The 20,411-nt window shown below is 39.1% G+C and overlaps 2 protein-coding genes and 1 long non-coding RNA gene across 5 annotated transcripts in view; 1 reads left to right on the forward strand and 2 right to left on the reverse strand.

Moving 5' to 3' along the window:
- LOC126427377 (chloride intracellular channel protein 5-like) overlaps positions 1-18,092 on the reverse strand; it is a 34,463-nt gene extending 16,371 nt beyond the window's left edge. Inside the window, exons 1-2 of the mRNA XM_050089725.1 lie at positions 17,457-18,092; positions 4,021-4,220 (exon numbers count right to left, since the gene is read on the reverse strand). Coding sequence (XP_049945682.1) covers positions 4,021-4,220; positions 17,457-17,854 — 598 coding nt within the window. The 5' untranslated portion in view covers positions 17,855-18,092. The remainder of the gene's footprint in view (positions 1-4,020; positions 4,221-17,456) is intronic.
- Positions 1-19,372, reverse strand: part of LOC126427378 (transcription initiation factor TFIID subunit 10-like) — a 101,230-nt gene extending 81,858 nt beyond the window's left edge. For all 3 annotated transcript variants that reach the window (XM_050089728.1, XM_050089726.1, XM_050089727.1), the window contains exon 1: positions 19,144-19,372. The gene's annotated coding sequence lies outside the window, so the exon portion shown is untranslated. The remainder of the gene's footprint in view (positions 1-19,143) is intronic.
- A 57-nt stretch (positions 19,373-19,429) lies between these two features.
- LOC126427205 (uncharacterized) lies at positions 19,430-19,884 on the forward strand. Its single transcript, XR_007576589.1, has 2 exons — positions 19,430-19,565; positions 19,672-19,884. It is a non-coding gene; the product is annotated as an uncharacterized LOC126427205 (long non-coding RNA).
- Positions 19,885-20,411: the final 527 nt, after the last annotated feature.

Consider the following 20,411-nt stretch of genomic DNA (forward strand, 5'->3'; position numbering starts at 1 on the left):
GAGACTCGAACTCGGGACTTTTGCCTTTCGCGGGCAAGTGCTCTACCATCTGAGCTACCCAAGCACTCTGCAGAGTGAAAATCTCATTCTGAAAACATCCCCCAGGCTGTGGCTAAGCCATGTCTCCGCAATATCCTTTCTTTCAGGAGTGCTAGTTCTGCAAGGTGTGCAGGAGAGCTTCTGTTAAATTTGGAAGGTAGGAGATGAGGTACTGGCAGAAGTGAAGCTGTGACAACGGGGCGTGAGTTGTGCTTGGGTAGCTCACATGGTACAGCACTTGCCCGCAAAAGGCAAAGGTCCCGAGTTCGAGTCTCAGTCCGGCACAAAGTTTTAATCTGCCAGGAGGTTTCAATCGTAACCAATTCGTATCTTCCACCACATGAAATCATTAGATTCAGCAATTCTCATTGGCTACCATATACTATCACTCAATTGTTTACAACCTACATCAACGAAATGCAGACATCAGCACACAACATAGGAGCTGCAGACTCTGTTAATTGCAACTTCCTGGCAGATTAAAACTGTGTGCCCGACCGAGACTCGAACTCGGGACCTTTGCCTTTCGCGGGCAAGTGCTCTACCAACTGAGCTACCGAAGCATGACTCACGCCCGGTACTCACAGCTTTACTTCTGCCAGTACCTCGTCTCATTCTGTTAATTGCACTTTAGCTGGCCACATCTATGTTAGCAAACACCAAAGATTTATGGAGTTGAAATCTGCCTGTAAAGAAGATATGAGTTTGATTGAAGGAGCCTGTAAGTCTGAGTTATGAGTAACTTCTGCAGAGCTGAAAATTGTTTTTGAGAGAATGACTGCCACTTCGATGATGGTAACTTTCCCTAAGTGCCCTCATAAATCAAATACAAGCTGTTAAACTTTGAGCCCAGACAGATGTTATTTTTTTTTTTTTTTTTACAAATCAACACACTATTGTTCATTCGAAGACTGTCTGCCAACCTGTATGATGGAGATAGCAAAATTGTAACTGAGTCTTCCTGTAATACCCATTCTTAAATACACCCCACCACGTTTCGCAGGCAATGTTGCATATCCGTTTTTCCTTTCCAAAGATTCTCATTAAATTCCCCGAGACCTCTGTTATACTTCTGTATAGTCTACAATAACCGTTACGATCCTGGCAGCGTGTCTCCGTATCCATTTGATATCTTCTGTTGCGCCTACTTCTTCACAAGACATTTGCAAGCAAAAAGTTGAAATTTCTGGTATTTTTCAAAATACCAGAAATATTCATTTCATTATTTGCTTGTCTGTGAAGCTATTTAATTTTGAACAGACAATTCTTTAAATATGGATATATCTGAAACTACTACACATAAAAGGATACACAGCACTCAATGTTGGCTACCCTATCATTTACAATATGCCCAGGGAGGACAGTCACACACCTGAGAAAATTGAACCGAACTCTGTACAGCACCCGAAACAGTCAGACGACAGGCCACTGAGGGATCAACTGCACGATAAAACAATAAAAGACCTTCATTAGTATTATGAAATTACCATCATGAACAACAGAAATAATTTAGAAGAAAGAAGTCTGGGATACATATTTCCACAAAGTCTAAAAAGACAAGAAACCAATAAAATCACTTTGCCAGTATGGATCTGAACCGTAGTGTTAATTCCAAATGGATGAAGTTGAAGATTGTGTTTCAGACAAATGAATTCTACTCCTGAAGTTGTTACAGAAGCCAACGAGGCAATTTGTAGGGACATCAGTCACTGAGACCTCCTCCGAAAGTGTCTGTGTGTGCACTTTCAGAACCCCAATGAGTTATTCAGTAATATGTTTCAGACATGGGCACGTGAGAACATCTTTGTGGGGTTAAGTGCTACGATACAGGGTGTCCGTGATGCTGTGTTATCAATTAATGTCGGAAACATGGGAAGAATACGAGTCCCAATGCATCTCAACATTTACCCTGGCTATCATACTATAAATAGACTGCAACTTTTAGGCAAATTAGCCATTTCACACCAGTGCTGTAACATTTCTGCCTCTCCTGATACTTCTAATCTTCATTACGCTCAATTTCTGTGGAAGTTTGACCTATGTGGCATTTAGTAGCTCTGTTGGTAGACTGTAGTTAGCAATAGTGTCACCAGATGGCAGTTGCACTCAGTTTCAAAGCATAGTTTCAGCTTCTGTTGCACTACTGATTTCCTGCTTCATTTCAGTTCTGTACTGACGTATTGAGCTCCTCGCTTAGTTGCGTTGTAAGGAATGCAATACAACACTATACACGTTTCCCTTCTTCAAGCTTTATCACACACAGAAGAATTTTTGAATGTTGCACTCTATGTGAAGAAATTGACAGAATGTAATGTACTGAAATGAAATGTTTACTGAATGTAAACATTATCACACGTGTGAAAACAGAAACAACATTTAACATAAATTTCAAATAATAAAGTACCCACACCACCAGTACTCTGTCCAAAACCATGGACCTGACAGAAGGTATAAAAAAATTATGTGAAGTGTCTAAAAGATCAAGAACAACCTTTCTATTCAAAATGAAGATCAAAAATGTTTGAATATATGTAAAAATATTTTCCCAAATAAGGTTATAATACAAAAGTCTTATTGTGATTAAGATCTAAGCAGTGACAAGGAAGTACAGGGAAAAACGGGATAAGTTCGCCCAAGCGGGACTGGCTCGTGCCCACAGCACACGGCTCTGCTACCACTACACCGGTGAGAAAAGGTTAAGGGTTGCCAAGTCACAATGTGCAGCTGAGTTCAACACCAATGAAGCAAGACAAGGTGAAAGGAAAACTTGCACAAGAATTTTTGGAATATATACTGCGTTCGAACACTGTGAATAACATCACAGAAGAGGGTCTCTTCGCCAGCAGGTCAACATGTATTCAGAAAATAACATCCTTGTGAAACACAACTAGCACTTCATTCTCACGAAGTAATGAGTGCTATCGAAAGGGGGACCTCACATTGATTCCATAATATCTCTAGACTTCCGTAAGGCTTTGATACTGTTCCTAACGGAAGCTTCTAATCAAATTATTTGTGTACGGAGTATCGCTTCAGTTGTGCAACTGGATTTGTGACTTGCTCTTGGAAAGGTCACAATTCGCACTAACTGATAGAAAGTCGTTGAGTAAAACAGAAGTGATAGTTGGCATTCTCCAAGGAAGTGTTACACGCCCTCTGTTGTTCCTAATCTATATAAGTAGTTTAGGAGATGATCTCAGCAGTCTTCTTAGACTGTTTGTGGTTGATGTGTCATTTATCATCTAGTGAAGACATTAGAAAACCAAAACCAATTGCAAAATTACTTAACACGACATATGTGTAAGAAGCGACTCTAAACAACAAAAATTGTAAGGTTCTGCACATGATTACCAAGAGGAGTTCATTAAGTTTCAGTTACACCCTACATCACACAATTTTAAAGACTGTTGAGTCGACTAAATACCTACAGATTACAATTACAAACAGCTAAAATTAGAACCTTCACAAAGAAATTTGTGGGGAGGGCAAAAGAAAGACTGCGTTCTATCGTCAGGACACTTAAGAAAATCAACAAAGCTACTGAAAAGACCGTCTACCATACACACTCATCCACCCTCTTCTGTATCGTAACTATCCAGTACCACAGAGAATTGACGGAGGACACTCAAACATTCAAAGAAAGCCAGCTCTTTTTGTATTATCGAGAAACAGGCGAGAGAGTATGGCAGACACAATATGCGAGTCTGGACTGCAATCCTTAAAATAAGTGGCAAGTTCTTTTCACGACCAGCCGCCAACTTTCTCCTCTGAATATAAAAATATTTTGTCGACTTTCTTCTATTACTTTCATTTATTTTTTACATTCACAGGAAGTAAAAATTTCATCAAGCCAACTGCATATCTGGAAGGATACTCTGTACAATTGTATCTCGGATATTAGTCGAGGACGTCACGGACGAGGCTCTCTTCTGGGGTCACTTGTCAGACAGCCTGCCGACTAGGGGAGTAAGTGCAGCTCACCCCTGATGGTGTGGGCGGCGACGCGCGCCTGATGCAGCTTGGGCAGCACCTCGACGTCCAGCAAGGTGGGCGCGGCGCCCGTTAGGAATGGCCCCCGCAGCCCCAGGAGGTGCGCGTCCGCCTTACGCAGCTCCGCCTCCAGCTGTGACGTGTCGCGCACCACGCCGCGAACCAAGTAGCAGAAGCGGGAGAACATGTCCCTGCAGAGCAGACGGGACAGGTCACGGGTTCAATACCGATGAAGCTGTTCCTTAATCTGTACTGTTGCGCTAGTGGCTGTGCTCACATATCAATAGTTTTGCTATGATGATTGATGGTAAGTAAGCCATTGTCTGTGCAATAACATCAGTTGCCCTTACATGTCTGCATGTACGAGAGTGGGAACTTAAATAGTGGCAACACTACTGTGGTGACACTGTGCAATGGACTTTACTATTGTCGCCGACAGCACACGTTGTTGATATACGTACCTTACCTCCGAGCAAATGGACTCGTCTGTCCCATGTCACCGGCGTGCACACACTGAGGAAACAGTCACTTGTGAACGAGCGGTCTAACGTAATGGCGCCACTATGTTTTCGAAACAGGAACAACGGAGTTGGATCGAGATTGAATGTGCCAGAGGTCGTACAGTAAGACAGTGTCATCAAGGTCTTCGAGAGGCGTTCGGGGAATCGGCATTACCACAACCCACCCATCATTTTGCACGACAATGCGCGAGCGCATACAGTGCAAGCTGTGGCTGCTCTGTTTGGTCAATGGGACTGGTAAGTACTGTTCCATCCACCATACTCCCCGGACTTAAGTCCTTGCGACTTTGATTTGATTACGAAGGTGAACTGTTCCAGAGATTCGACAGGCAGTAGATCACTCCATTCGCACAATCAATAGAATGGGCTCCGCCAACGATATACCACGCCTTCCACATCGCTGGCAACGGGTTCTATACAACACTGGTGACTACTTTGAAGGACATTAACAGGTGCAAACATGTAACTGTTTTGTACCAGTTGTGAATAAATAGTTGCCACTATTTGAGTTCCAACTCTCGTATATTCAGGGTGAACATTAAGTTTGGGAACACTTTCAATTATTTATTGCACAAGAACTAAACATTGTACAGATGCCATACATATTGCATTTTGAAGAGAAACTCTGAAAGTTGTTTTTACAAACATATCATATGGGAACCATGAGTGACCAGGCAGACATCAATACGGTAATCGAATTTTTGCCATACCTGTGGTAACATGGCATTGTCAATTGTGGCAATCACTTTCCATATTCTCTCCCAGAGCTCTGCTACATCACGTGGTAGAGGCGGTACATACACCAGATCTGTAATGTGTCCCCACACAAAAAAGTCACACAGAGTGAGATCTGGAGATCGGGGAGGCCATTTCGTGAAACAGCTATCCCCTTCTGTAGCATGGCCGATCCATCGATGTGGCAGCTCCGTGTTCAGGTACCCACGAACTCCACGATGAAAATGGGGTGGAGCCCCATCCTGCTGAAAGATGAACGGAGAATCTGATTGCATTTGAGACATCAGCCACTGCTGCAAGATGTCCACATAGGAATACCCAGAGACAGTGCTCTCGGCGAAGAAGAATGGCCCCTACACTTTTCGACGTGACAAGGCACAAAACATATTTACCTTTGGAGAATCACAGTCAAATTCAATGCATTAATTTGAATGCTTTGTGCCCCAGATTCGACAATTATGCCTGTTCACTTTCCCATTAGTGTGAAAAGTGGCTTTGTCGCTAAAAATTAAGCGATCAAAAATGCCATGCCCATCCTCATTCAACTGTTGCAACTGCGAACAAAACTCAAAACGCTCTTCTTTGTCATCATTATCGAGCTTCTGCACTAGCTCCAATCTGAAAGGTTTCACAGACAGCTTCTGTTGCACGACATTCCGCACTATTATTGGAGCCATTTTGAGCTCATGTGATGCACGACGCACTGATTTCTCTGGACTCCTTATGAACATCTCTCATACGAACTTCACATTCACTTCACTCACACTGAGACGTCCACAACCCATCATAGCAAATTTGTTGTGCCAGTGGTAAATGGCTTTCCTTGTTGGTGACTTCTTACTGTTCTTGGTTCTAAACATCTGTTGAACAGCTGTAGCTACTTGTTTTTGTCGAACTCCAACACACAGAAAGCTCGTTCCGTACCTGAACTCGCCATGTTTGTGATTACCACTCACTATCAGCAAATAGCAAACTACGCTGTGGTGGGGAAAGAAAAAATTTCAGGGTGTCTCTTCAATATGACATATGTGTGATATCTGTACAGTGTTTGGTTCTTGTGCAATAAGTAATTGAAAGTCTTCCCAGACTGTGTACACCCTGTACACACACACACACACACACACACACACACACACACACACACACACACACACACACACACGTTCAGTGTTCAGATAAGCATAGCCTGTGATGTGCACCCACCTTCCATCCCCCCAAAATGGTCCAGCACATGACGCAGTGGCACACGCAGCATAGCTGCCGAGGGGGGCACGTGGGGGAGCGTGGGCTGGATTGCGCATCTACACATTGTGCTACTGCAGTAGCTATACATTATACAATATCTCCATTACACAATAAATTTAATAATTTTTTGGTACCATTTACTTTAATAGATGTAAAAAAAAAGATATTCCATTTGCTACTTCACCCTTCTATGTTTCTTTTTTTTTTTTTCTTTTCTTTTTAAAGTGGCCTGTGTTCTTCCTTAGGATTGAAGCTATCTCCATACCAAATTTCAATGAAGCTGGTTCAGCGGTCTAGTTGTGAAAACATAACAGTTGTTACATAATTACTGGAATGTTAAACCGTGACACAACATATAATTTGTCCCAAATCACTGGTCAAACAAGACATTTCAAAAAATGAGTTATTGTAAAGATAGTGGATATTGGACAGTGAAGATGGATGAAAACAATGATTTTTGGTTTTCATCCTGTCTGGTGCACCATTTAATTCTGCTCTGCCAAATGTGTGCCATAAAGATTATGTGACTGGTTGATTATATTATTTTTTACATATATATTTACAAAATGATCTCACAAGCCTTTCACTATGGCATACCAACTTCATCAAGATAGCTGTCCTCCTCAGATGGTCAACAGATAAAAAGAAGAGACAAACGACCACAACAGAATATACTAAAATCTACCATTTACATAATGGTCATTATGTAGGGAGTTACCAGTCAGAGTTTACATATTCTATAATGATCATTTGTCTCCTGTTTTTATCTGTTAGCAATCTGAGGAGGGCCAGTGACTGTGGCCAACTCCTGTTACGGTTCTGACAAATGCTCATCCAACTGTGTAGTAAAAAATATAAAAAATAAAAGATCAAAAGGTTTAAATTAAAGATAGAGGCTTTATTCTGGCACTTAAAGACAGTGGGCACAAATCTCCGCTGCTTTCATTGATCGAACAGTGTCATATTTCTCCGAGTCACAGGTAAGACAATTTTTTGAAACACCTGTTACATGATGTCCTTATGTAATTTTCTGTTAGAGGTATCTGCAGTTTGTGTTACTCTATGATTAAAGTGTGTGTGCTTACTGTTATTAAATTTTTAGTCACTTTTGATTTTTAGTTTGTACCTCATTTGTAATGTCCAGCATAAGACGCTGTCACAGGTGCAAATATAATGATAACGGCCATTTCTATAACTGTTCTATAAAGTATGAATGTTGCAGTAAAGGAATAGAAGGTGGAGACTTCCAAATATCTGAGACATTACACTGCTTATATACATTAATAACTTCAGAGGAGGAGACGTCACAGACATGCACAAAAAGAATGTGGTCCAAATTGCAAAGACTCGAGGAGGATCTGAAAGGCAACTAAGAGACTGTAGACATCTCACAGACACTGCTCCAGTATTATTATGGTTTGGCTATATTGAGAAGAGCAGTACAACCAACACCGCTAGTCCATCCCCAAATGACAGCACTCGTTTGTCGCAAAAGTTCCAAGTCACGATGTGGGTTTCACAAGGGAAATTACATTCCTAATATTTACTTGAAGTAGAAAGAACAACTAAATGGGAATGTTGAGAAACTACAAATGTCCAAAAAACTAAACTTTTCATGAGATATAAAAAATATTCCAATCTTAAGATTATGTCAAAATTCCAATTTTCTTCTCGTTTTTCATCCAAATGAAAATAGAGGGAAGAATGACACTGCACTACAGACAATCATGACAGGTTTTCTTGATGTTAAGGTAAAATTTATTTAGTGAATATGTGGGCTTTCTCAATATTTTGTAATAAATAAGCATAAATCATCACTCATACTTTATTGCTAATATGGACAAAAATAAAACAAATTACACCTATTTTCCATTCTCTTTGGAATTATACTCCACACATTGTTCATTCTTTGACTCATTAAGTGTAGAAGATCCTGATGTTTTCTTCTTTTGGTATGAAAAGTATAAATCACTTCAGTTCATGCAATTTCTTGTCATTTATAGGCACGTATCAGTCATTCTCTTTGTATAAATCAAATGCTGACAACACAAAATTTTGAGAATACCCACATCTTTTCTACACGAGGCACTGCATAACAACAGAGAGAATGCCGGAATATATGAGGTTTCTCTATATCATGATAGACCTATATGTTTTAAGCACAAAATGATAGGCAACGCAATTTTGTCAAAAAAAAACTTGAGTGTGTTTGGTTTCTCAATATTCTCATTCAACTATTAAAAATGCCTTTTGAGATCTAAGTGATTGAAGGCATTAAGGAAAATTTCATTACAGTCATATAAATGAAAGTTTCAGTCACATAGTCTGAAAAAAGTGTGTCAAAAATGTTTTTGGAAAAAGAAGTACCTGGGGGCTAATAGTGCTGAATTTTGTAAGATCCACTAATAAACAAATTAAAGCTACAGAAGTAGAGTTCATATAAAATAACAAGACTCCAGTGTAGAAATGCAGTCTCACCGTGAGTGCTGGGTGAGTACCCCTATCTCTTTTCTGCACAGTGTGCCACTGAAGCCTTAGTGCATCACAGGAGTAAAGAAAGTTCTTCATAATCAGACTCGTTTGATTATACACAGTGTCATTATATTTCTGTCAAAAGATGCAAAGGAGGAAGCAAAAATCTCTTTAAAAACTAATTGGATCCTCATCAACCCTTCTGCCACAAGAAGGAGCCAGTGGGTTCCAAAAGCTCGCAAATTTCAGTATCTTTATACATGTGTTCTCCTGCCACTGCTTAGCGAGTAGATTTTTTATCTATCCAATTACAGACTGCAGGAACTGCTAGCTACTACCGTCTCTCAATACAGAGGACAAAGGAAGAGAGAAAACATAGTCACATCTACTTCCTAAGGCTTCATTACTTCAGAAAAGGTGCAGAAGGAGAAGAAAATTTTATATCTATGTAAAATTTACAGGCAGGTCAGTAGCATAGTAAGCAATTTTATCTGCATTTTTTGTTTTATGAGATTTCCTACTGGCAGGTTTCTGTTGTCGAGCTGCACCTCCTCTACCTCACAATGGCCGTTCTTGTCCCCTACCGTGGCATCTGTGCAAGTAAGGACCGAGTTATTTTGAATGCCCTTTACTATGGGGAGACAGAGGGGACCATGCCACTGCAGTTTTCACTGCTGACAAAGAGCGTCTTGCCATAGCAGAGAGACTTGATCTTCAAAAGTTAAAGGACCTGGAACTAAGAAGATAGTCTCTCAAATTGAAGAAGACTATGGCACTGGACTGTTCTAGTGCTATACAAGTTATCTGAACTCTTACTTATTTACTGTTTTTTTTCCATTTCTCTTAACTTTTACTGTCTGCGCTTTAGGTACAGTTTACTTTGGAACCACATGCAATAGGGAGTTTCAGAATTTGTGTGCTGTTTGATACAACATTCCTTAGAATGAAATGAACAGTTTCCTTACCATATTGAGAAAAAGTTTAGAAAAACAATCATTTTTTTCTCAGCAGTTGCTAGACTACAATATTTTTGGTTTTGTTTTGGTGTTGCAAGCACACACACAAATTAAATATTGGGTTCATTTTATTGGTCGTTATGTTTTTATTACTTTGAGTAAGCTTCTCTATGATAGCACTGTAACTTTTCTTGTAAAACATAGGCTCTACTGAAGCTGTCTGCAGCAACAGCAAAACATTTAATTCAAAATTGTAGGCTTATTGTGCGAGGATACTTTGAGCTGCATTATAAAGCATTATTTCCACAGCTTAGGGCACCAAATAATTACAAATTGCATCTAAGTTTGTCATAGCATTTCTGCAAAGCATTTAAGCAAAATAGTTGAGCTACTTGTAACTTTTGACATTCCTAATATTCCAAATTTTTTCACGATTTTTGGTTCTTCGAACAAGTCCACCTTGTTCCCTTTATTCAGTTTGTGCAAAATTACAATATTTTATCTAGTCCAGATAGTGGACATCCAGTCCTACAAATGTACCTGGCTACTGCAGATTTATTGACATTATTATGTCCGATGGAACTGTGTGTTTGATGAATCTCACTTTCAAGTTCTTCACCATCTTGCCCTCCATATTCCACATCACATCAACACTGTATTTTACAGGCACCTGATCTGTCATTTTTATTTAGTATTATTCTTCAGATTGTCATGCAATCTACGGCACTTTATATGGTTCATGTGTTTTCTTTAAAATCTCTTTAAAAATGCTATAATAAACTTGATTATTTCTTTTAATAACTGGGTGATTTCATTTCAAATCATACAGGTCATGTCAACTTGTGGTCATGAATTTCTCTGGAAAAAAATATATATTAGACCTCTATATTACAAGTATTAAAAAAAATAAGGTATTTTCATTTTATTTTAATTTTTGTAAATCGTGCAGCCCTTTGAGAAATGTATATTTTGTTAATAACTCTTAAAACAGTAGAGAACAAAAAATATATAACTAATAAACCAAAAGTGCTGGAAACCTGGCAGATATTTTGCATTCAAGTTTCCTCTCAGTGTGTTGCAATTTAGTTGAGACCCCACATTTACGAGCTTCCTTTAACTTACAAATTTAATATGCTGATTTTTCCACTCAAAAAATTTTTGTTTCTGATTTGGAAAGTCACAGAATGCTTATCTTTTCGGTCATATTACCAGATACTACTGATGTACTTATAAAACAGTATCTTCTCTGATTCAGCTATCTGTATTATGTAAATATTTACAACCAAAAAAGTAAAAAATTGCATTTTTGCTAGTTTTTACCGAATTATTTATTCGAAAACCCCTATCTGAAAACTTTTGAGAACTACACAAAATATTGTTTGATTAATGTGTCATTAAGCAGTGCAAACACAGTGGGCAATATTTTTCTGTGTTATGTATTAAAAATTTCACTACATTCTGCACCTTTTACATCACTGAATTTCTAATATAAAATATCACTGAATTTCTAGTACAAAATATGCACGTTGGCAACAGTGTTTTCAGTGCTCTTCTGTTTTTAACACACATTTGTTTTTTCTTGTACGTTAACCAATTTTGTATTAAGTTTCGTGTTTGGTTTGAACTTTTTGTTAGATACAATGTCAGTGGAAATACAGCAGTGAAAGAGTGAGGTGTGTGGACTCTGAAAAAAGACAAAAGACTGTGGTTTGTAAGAAAAGTGAAACACACTTGTTGGAAATCTATCAAAGGTATTGCGGAAGTATCTTGGTCCTCAAGTAACAGTATTAGAATGACATTCATTGTCCAGGAACAGCTACACTCACTACAAAAGAAAATTAGTGACAATTCATGTGAACAATCACCATCACAAGTCAATACAGATGTTTATATTCCAGGGTGTGAAGCCATTGATGCACTGAATGTTAAAATTTCTGCTGGGGCCCCTGCTATATCCCCCTTTAAACCTCTAGGAAAGGTAAGAAGCACAAGAAGGATGTATAAAGAATAGTGGAAGAAATTGAAACAAGTTCTATACAAGCAACATCTTCAAAACATTGGGAAGATATAATGTAGATGCACTTGGTACAGAACCTGAAGATAGTGATACTTGCACAAAATGTGACGTGTGGTTTCAAAATCTAAATACTGCTACCTCAGCAGCCACCTATACTGAGAAGGTACAGTTACTGACACCGATACCACGTAGCGATTCTAAGCAGCAGATACAGAAATACATACCCTATTCCTCACATTACTAAATTTCAAAAGTTCACAAAATAAAGAATGAGAAAGGTATTGGGTACGCCCAAATTCTTACCGTGGGCATCTGTTGCAAGACAATATGCTTACTGTTGCTCTGGAATATTACCTAAGTGATGGCAAAGATTGCACCAGACGAAGACCTTACCAGTTTGATGTTGTCTCTGTTAGTCAAACGATGAAAAAGTTAAAAAGATATATGACAAGACCAATAAAAGAAGTATATCTCCTAATGAACAAGCAGAACCCGAATTTAAAAATTGGTCTCACAAAAGTCTACTCCTTATGACCAAAATGGGTATAATGCCAGCTAGTGAAGGAAATATACACATGTATTTACTGCACTAATTTGAAACTTGTTTGTTTTGCCATAAGCAGTGTCACAGGAATGAAGTACACAGAGATGGACCTGATGTTTTTGTGCATATGCCAAGTGCCGCAAGATAAATGTTGGTAGCAGGCCTGTGCAATGTGTCCTAGTGCTGAAGTGATGACTGTTAAAGCATTGTACATACAGGATACTGACAATGACATAATATATGCATTGTGGAAAAGGGGGAGAGTTGGTGAGAGTAAAGTCAGAGAAGTTTGCTACAGATGTTGGGCATTGGGTCACGAAAGGGATAGCTTACCATCTTATCCGGAGGATCGGAAACACACCATAGCACAAGTAAAATCAGACACATCACAGAATACTGACACATTAGTGCTCCATTTCGACTTTGCTTAGAACAGGTCTGCTGCTTTGTAGAACGAAATTCAAAGTTACCACTGCCACATATCACAGGTACCAATATTTGCACGTGTTGCTCACTTCGTTGGAACATCACACTGTTTTGCTATTGTCAGTAATGACCTCATTCACAACAGGGCATGTACGTGCTACGCTGTCAGAATGATAATTGATGACATAGCATCTAGAGCCCATGCATTTTCTAAACATGTGTACGTGACTGATGGTGCAGCATCTCATTTTAAAAACCGCTTTCAGCTTTATGAGCTTGGTCAGGAATTAAGACAAAAAAATGTATATTTTCAGCAGCAGATCACAAAAAAATTGCATGTGATGGGGTAGGGGGTTTCTGTAAACATCTTGGGGTTGGGTTGTTTGGGGGAGGAGACCAGACAGCAAGGTCATCGGTCTCATCGGATTACGGAAGGACAGGAAAGGAAGTCGGCCGTGCCCTTTCAAAGGAACCATCCTGGCATTTGCCTGGAGCGATTTAGGGAAATCACAGAAAACCTAAATCAGGATGGCCAGATGCGGGATTGAACCGTCGTCCTCCGGAATGCGAGTCCAGTGTGCTAGCCATTGCGCAACCTCGGTCGGTGTAAACATCTTGCAACAAGATTTAATCTCCAGCGTGATGCTGTTGCTGCTACAACTTATGCTACTGGATTTGTACACACCGTGCCAGCATTAGTGAACAAAACATGAAACTCTTAATACTAAATGAAAGTATGAGGGTAAGACCATTATTATCCACAATTTAGTTATATTTTTGTTTATTTTGGTAGTATTGTCAGTTTAGGTTGATGATGCATGCTTTGTTTATTTGTTGTTATATCTTTACAATTTTCAACCTGCTAGGTTAGTCTCGTTGTCGCTGTCGTGCTGTTAATCATGGCTGCCCTGCTGTCTATTTGCACCAAAGAAGAGCAACGTTCAGTGATTCGTTTTTTGTGGTAGGAAGGCGTATCGGGGGCCGAAATTCATTGAAGAGTTTCAGTACAGTACAGGAACAGTGTTTTGCCACAACGGAGTGTCTACGAATGGATTGAAAAATTCCAAAATGGTCGCACAAGTGTTATGCATGATCTAGGAGCCAGACAACTGTTTACCGCCACAAATGAAGAAACCATGGACCGTTCAGGTGGAATGATTCTTTAGACAAACGATTAACTATTGATGAAGTGGTACACTGTCTGCAATTTAGTGATGGTTCTCCCTAGCAGACTTGGGTTTCATAAAGTTTGTGGAAAATGAGTCCCAAAACAACTCGCATAGTTCCATAAACAAATGCGCTTGGACATCTGCAAAAACATTTACGGTAAAGAAGGGGACAACTTCTTAGACAAGAACAGTACTGGTGACAAAACATGGATCCATCATTACGAGCCGGAGAGTAAACGGCAGAGTGTGGAATGGAAACATCCAAATTCACTGTGCAGGAAAAAGTTCAAAATCCAACTGTCCACAGGAAAATTGATGCTTACGGTTTTTTGGGACACACAAGGTCCTGTACTGGAACATTATGGGGAAAGGGGCACAACAATAAACTGTGTACGTTACAGTGAGATGCTTAATGCCACATTAAAGCCTCCAATTCGAAGCAAACACCAAGGATTGCTGTCAAAGGGTGTTGTGTTGTTGCACGACAATGCCCATCCGCACACTGCTGCCCACACTACTGAAACGCTCCAGAAACTCAAATTTGAAGTACTGGATCATCCTCCATATAGTCTGATCTTGCCCCTTCTATCACTTGTTTGGTCCACTCAAACAGGCATTAAGAGTCTGTCGATTTGCCTCTGATGAAGTGGTGCATTCTTGGCTCACAGCTCAACTGAGAACCTTCTTTTATGAGGGCATCAGGAAGCTTGTACATTGATGGATCAAGTGCATTTCAATGCACTATGTCGAAAAATGATGTTCTTGTAAGTTTCTTATTTGGTTACAATAAAATTTTATAACTACTTTGCATATAATAATCGACTTAGCCTCATACATTAAGCGAATTCCATTTTAAAAAAAAGAGAGAAGAGTGGTCTGCTATGAAGACTGCGATAGGAATTCAATCAGGTCATTACTGGGTTGCATCCTGAAGTGGTACATACATTGCAAGAAAGATTCATAACAAAATGCAGTCTGTTACTGTGGTCGAAATGCAGAGACCACGATATACATCAGAAGGCTTTGTTGCAAGCCACTTCATTTCTTGTGTGTATAACAGTCAGTGGTGGGTGGGACAGATACATGTGTCTCATGAGGTGCATGATATAACCGTCTCCTTTATGACAGCTTATGGTCCTGCTAATGCTTTCTAATCGTCATCATCAAAAGGTCAGTGTGCAGTTCCCAGTCCCCCATTACTGCTCTTGTTGGATCATCCTTGTCCTTGCGCAAATTCAGCTCAGCTATGCAAGTTCAATGAGGAAAACAAATGAACTCTTTTCAACAGTGCTGTGTTGATTGTTATAGTGTAGGCAATTTTAATTCATGGAAAGTCATGAAGACATGAAAATCCTGACATGACAATAACAACTTGTGAATAATATAATAAAAAGAAAAATGGGTATAAATATTCTATATGTCACTTTTGTTATAAAAAGCTTTTGAACAAGATTATGAATTGTTTTCCCACTCACTTATAATATTGTAAACAATTTTTTTGATTCTGAAACGCCACCGATGGATGATATTTACTTAAAATCAGTGATTTAAGTGTACATGATTTCTTGACTTTGAGGGTAGAGACAGGTCTGCTTAAAAAATTCCTCACATTTTATACACACTGCCCACTCTAATTGTACATTCCCTAAGTACAATGACCAACCAAGTACCATAAAATTTTTAGAACAGTTAGGATGGGAGTTTTGGAGAAAATAATTTTTAAATAACCAAAAAATTTCAGATAGTTTCTTCTTCGTGTATAAATATTTTGACAGTTTAAGGCTTTCATGTAGTAATGTCATATCTGACAGTTAGCGGTCCTTCCACTTTACCATTTCTCAAGATAATTAACATCCTGTGACTACTCATATTTTCAAAACAATTTTGAAATTTGCAAATAGTTACAAATTTTCATAGTTTTTTCCCAAAAAGAAGAAGAAGAAAGAAAAAAGCTCAGACGTGTATGTATTAATCATATCTCATAGTATTGGGAACAAAGTATTTATTGAAAATAAATTCAGATCTCTATCACTTTTGGTTTCTTTATTACAATTTTTCAATTTTCCCCTTCGTTACGACATTTTCATGAATATTCGCTTGGAGAGTTATCATGTGGAACTTCAACATATATTTTTTTTTTCAGTAAACTTTGAAATGGTGATGTGACACATTCACTTCTGACCTGTACGATTTGATATGAAATCGCCCAACTTATATCAAGATGCCCTAAATTATGTGAAAGTCACAGGCTTCAATCTGACAACGTGTCAGTACTCAAAAATCTTCATAGCTGGTTGTAATGGATCAACACTCCATAATAACAGGTTGTGATGACAGACTGTACCATAACTCGAGCTCTAGGTTAGGGGGGAAGGTGACAATTTGGGAGTGATTTGGTGAAGCCAACAATTGAGTATGTGAAAGAAAGGTTATGTATTTCACGGTCAAATTTCGCTACCTATTTACTCAGCTTCTCATTATAAACACACAAAACTGTGAGGCAAATTCAGAAAACCTGAAATACACAAGACAAATTTATCATACATCAATGATGAGAAATGCAGATGGGAGGTGGGCACATAACTCATGCTACTGGTTTTATATAGCCAACAAATACTGATATAAATACAATCTTAGAATGTGCTCTGTATTTGGAAGTCATTGATATTAACTCCAAAAATTTGTAGGCATTTACCATAACAACAAAAATAATTTTGTGACCCATGGTGCATGTACTAAGCCACTAATTGAACTGCACAGGTAGCGGAGATTTTTCTCATGCCACAAACTGTGGTTGAATCAGTGCTTTATGCATCATAATGATGTTACGGCACGTGATGTCGTGTGTGTAAACAGAAGCAGAATAGAACATTGGAACCGAATTTAGCGATACTGAACACTGGCTTTGATATGTGTCGTAACGACAATGTGGCATATGCGCGCAAACAGAAAGAGAACAGAATGCTGACAATATTTCTTGTGTGTCTGTATTTTGGAGTGTAGATAGTGGTGACAGACTGATCTATAGCATAGCTCAAAGTCTGGGTTAGGTTGTGAGTTGGTGGAGTCAATAAATTTGAATATGAAATCTTACATATAATGATATTACAATCTGTAGTGGAGCCCAAGTCTAGGTTAGGTAGAAATGTGACAGTTTGTTAGGAGCTGTAGAAGCGGTATCAAATGTTTCCATTAATCCAGCACAATTACCCACAATAACAGCAGTTCAGATATGTGAGGCATAAACAGAAATTATACAACATATAGGCCTATAATGGATCATATACACCATTAACTGCTACCATTTACTACAAATAATAAAGTACAGCATTTTTTTCTCACCTGGTCGCTAGCTCCGCAGCAGCCTCCAGCTCAGGTGTAGCAGCTTTTGCAACACCACCTGGGAAGTATTTCTCGAGAAGAGCCGTAATGTCATCTGCGCTGTCAACAACTGACTCCGGACCCCATGGCCCGGCATCCAACTTTGCAGCAGGAAGGCGAAGTCTTGCTCCACCTTCGCCGAGGCATGTGAACTCCGGAGGAGGTCGAGAAGGACATACGGGAATGATGCGGTACTTGAGAGGTGGCTTGGTGTCACCAGAAAGAGATTTAAGTTCGGCCAAGAAGATGGAACGCTGACTATCTGGGCACGCTCCCAAAGATCGACCATCGCGTCCAGCACGGACATACAGTGTCATAAATGGAGTGGACTGGTTGTCACTTGAGTTGTGCGATGCCATTGTATGACAATTTCAAATAATAAAATATTCTTATGAGAAACCTGGAGGGTAGCACTGGTAACAAAATTACAGAAAATGCTTTGTGAAATCTCTGTATCTCTCTCAGTATTCAGATTCTTCAACTATAATATGAACAAATGGCTGGCAATCTCTGCCCAACTCTTAGGCAGATGCAACTTTCCCTCTGCCAAAGGTAAGTGACTCTTCTAATTCGTTTTGTTATACAGAGTACAACACAAATAAAAATGGAACTGATGCCTTACGGAACTATTTCTTTTCAAAACAATATTAAAAAAACGAACAAGAGAAAAGTATTTTGTCAAAGTTCTGTCGAATTAAAATTTGTCTGAACCAGTTTGTGCTATTTTGATCCCTACTGTCAATCACAAAAGTGACGCTAAATAAAATTAAAATAAATACAACTCGTAATAATCACATCACTGTTTCTGTCCGATAAATTTTGAGACAGAAATTGTTCCGCCTCAGTATGTCCTACTCGGATATACACAGGAATATTCACTACACTTGTGTATCATTGATAAGTTCACAGCCGATCTTACCACTAGGGGCCTTCCACAATGTTACTTATTGTCGTAAAATAATTCAATCCATCGCAACATAAAATTCACCTCGTCTCGTCAAAGGCAGAATTTGCACTGGCTACTGCACTTTCGGTGAAACAAGGGAACTAGCGTCGCAGTAAAATGCGAAACCATTGGCATTAGATGGCGCCTTTCTGCTGACGAACGATGCTGGTAACTGACTTTGCAGCTTTCCTACCGTCTCCGGTATCCCGAGTACGACGCCGATCTGAAATGAGCGCCGACGCAATACGCAGAAAAATAGATGCTATCTTCTGTTAGCGGTGACGCCCATCCGACGCCAGAGGATCTCTGGTCCACCTCTCCTTCACGCTTTACTAACACTTACTCGAGGCAATAATTATTTTCTATTGGACACCCGTTGCGTCATAACCTAACTTTAACTGCTAGGCATGAACCAAATTGGCCGTGAGCGAAGTTAGAAAAAGACGCAAGAACATAACGTAAAACAGCATGGGAAGTCAAACGTCGAAAACACATGACGCAAGACGCGGTCTATATGTGGGGCCAAAAAATAAAAGAACTCGCTGGCCTTCCTTTATAAATAGTTCCGGAACTATTGCCACAACGGACAATGAACGAGAATACTGTGCATCCACCATCTCCCGTTATTTTAACATGTAACTCTCGGACGTTGTAGTATCACAGCAAATTATAAACCAATTAAAAAATAAACTGCAGACTTACCTGAATGACGAATTTGCTATTGTTACGCTGCTTATTAGACCGGAACCAGTAGAAGAATACGAGTGCTTTTTCCTGTAAGCCTAGTTGTCAAATGATTGATTGCTCCTTAATAATAAATAAGCAATTGGTGAGATAATCCCAAATTGTTTATATTCCAACTAAATTGTAAATCCTAACAGTTGTCTTGCAAACTCTTCTGCTCCACACGTAAACAAACAATTGAACCCTGGGTGTGTGATCTAAGAATATGTCTGAAAGATATCCTTGTATTTCGAGGGGTTGGCAAGAAAGTTTCGCAAAATTGCAGTCCGCAGTGCCCATACTTTTTTAAAAGTTCGACAGCAGCATACGAAAACACTTAATTTGCAGTTTTCATCATTGTAATATGAATTTGGTGCAGTCAAATTTTAAAGCATTCCCAGGTGTTTCTTGTGACCTGTGAAATACATTTAATCAATACATGTCTTTAATAAGTTTCTAGGTACTGCGTTTTTTGAAGTCGGTTGTTTTACTTGATCTTTTTTATAGGAATAGCAACACGGAGTGGCAATAGATCTAGTGCACCGTACATGAAAAAGATTAAAATCTTCATAACAAAGCGAGAAAAATTATTGTGTGTGCAGTGTTACGATTTTAGTTTCTGGGTGTTGACGGGCTAGACATTGCAACAAAGTTGATGAATTTCAGTACTTGCAAATCATGCCTCGCCTGTATAAAATAAAATGTACAAAATAATCCAAAGTTCTGTAGTTCTCTTAAAACACTATGAAATGAATAAATCGTATTTCGACTACGAAACTGAACAGAGTTGCAATGCGATCCATACCGAATGCATGAAATATGTACCGGTAATGTTATGAATGGGTAAATAAAGTAAATCACATAACCATGCAAAAGTACTTGTGATATCTGCAAGGTCGGTGTCACCAAATATGTGGTATCTGGTAGAACTGAAAATTTATTTCCACAAAAAGTACCACTATACAGGATAGCTTGAAAGTGTGGAAGGCCGAACAATGAACTGTTGAGAGAGGCATGGATTCGTCTACATCACTAACGTCAGAGAGTAACTATGATGACAAATGCTAGTCACATGGATTGTTTATGCACCCCTGTACACTCGCGTTTGTGGGAACAGAATAAGATGCTACATACGAACCGTAGAAGATTCACATAGCAAGACAAGTTTGAAGTATTTAAATGGTGTCCAAGGGTGCATTACCGCAACTTCCAAACCTTGTCTACCTTGAAACATGCACATTATACTA

Source organism: Schistocerca serialis, chromosome 11 (genome assembly GCF_023864345.2).
Source record: "Schistocerca serialis cubense isolate TAMUIC-IGC-003099 chromosome 11, iqSchSeri2.2, whole genome shotgun sequence".
NCBI classification, from domain to species: domain Eukaryota; kingdom Metazoa; phylum Arthropoda; class Insecta; order Orthoptera; family Acrididae; genus Schistocerca; species Schistocerca serialis.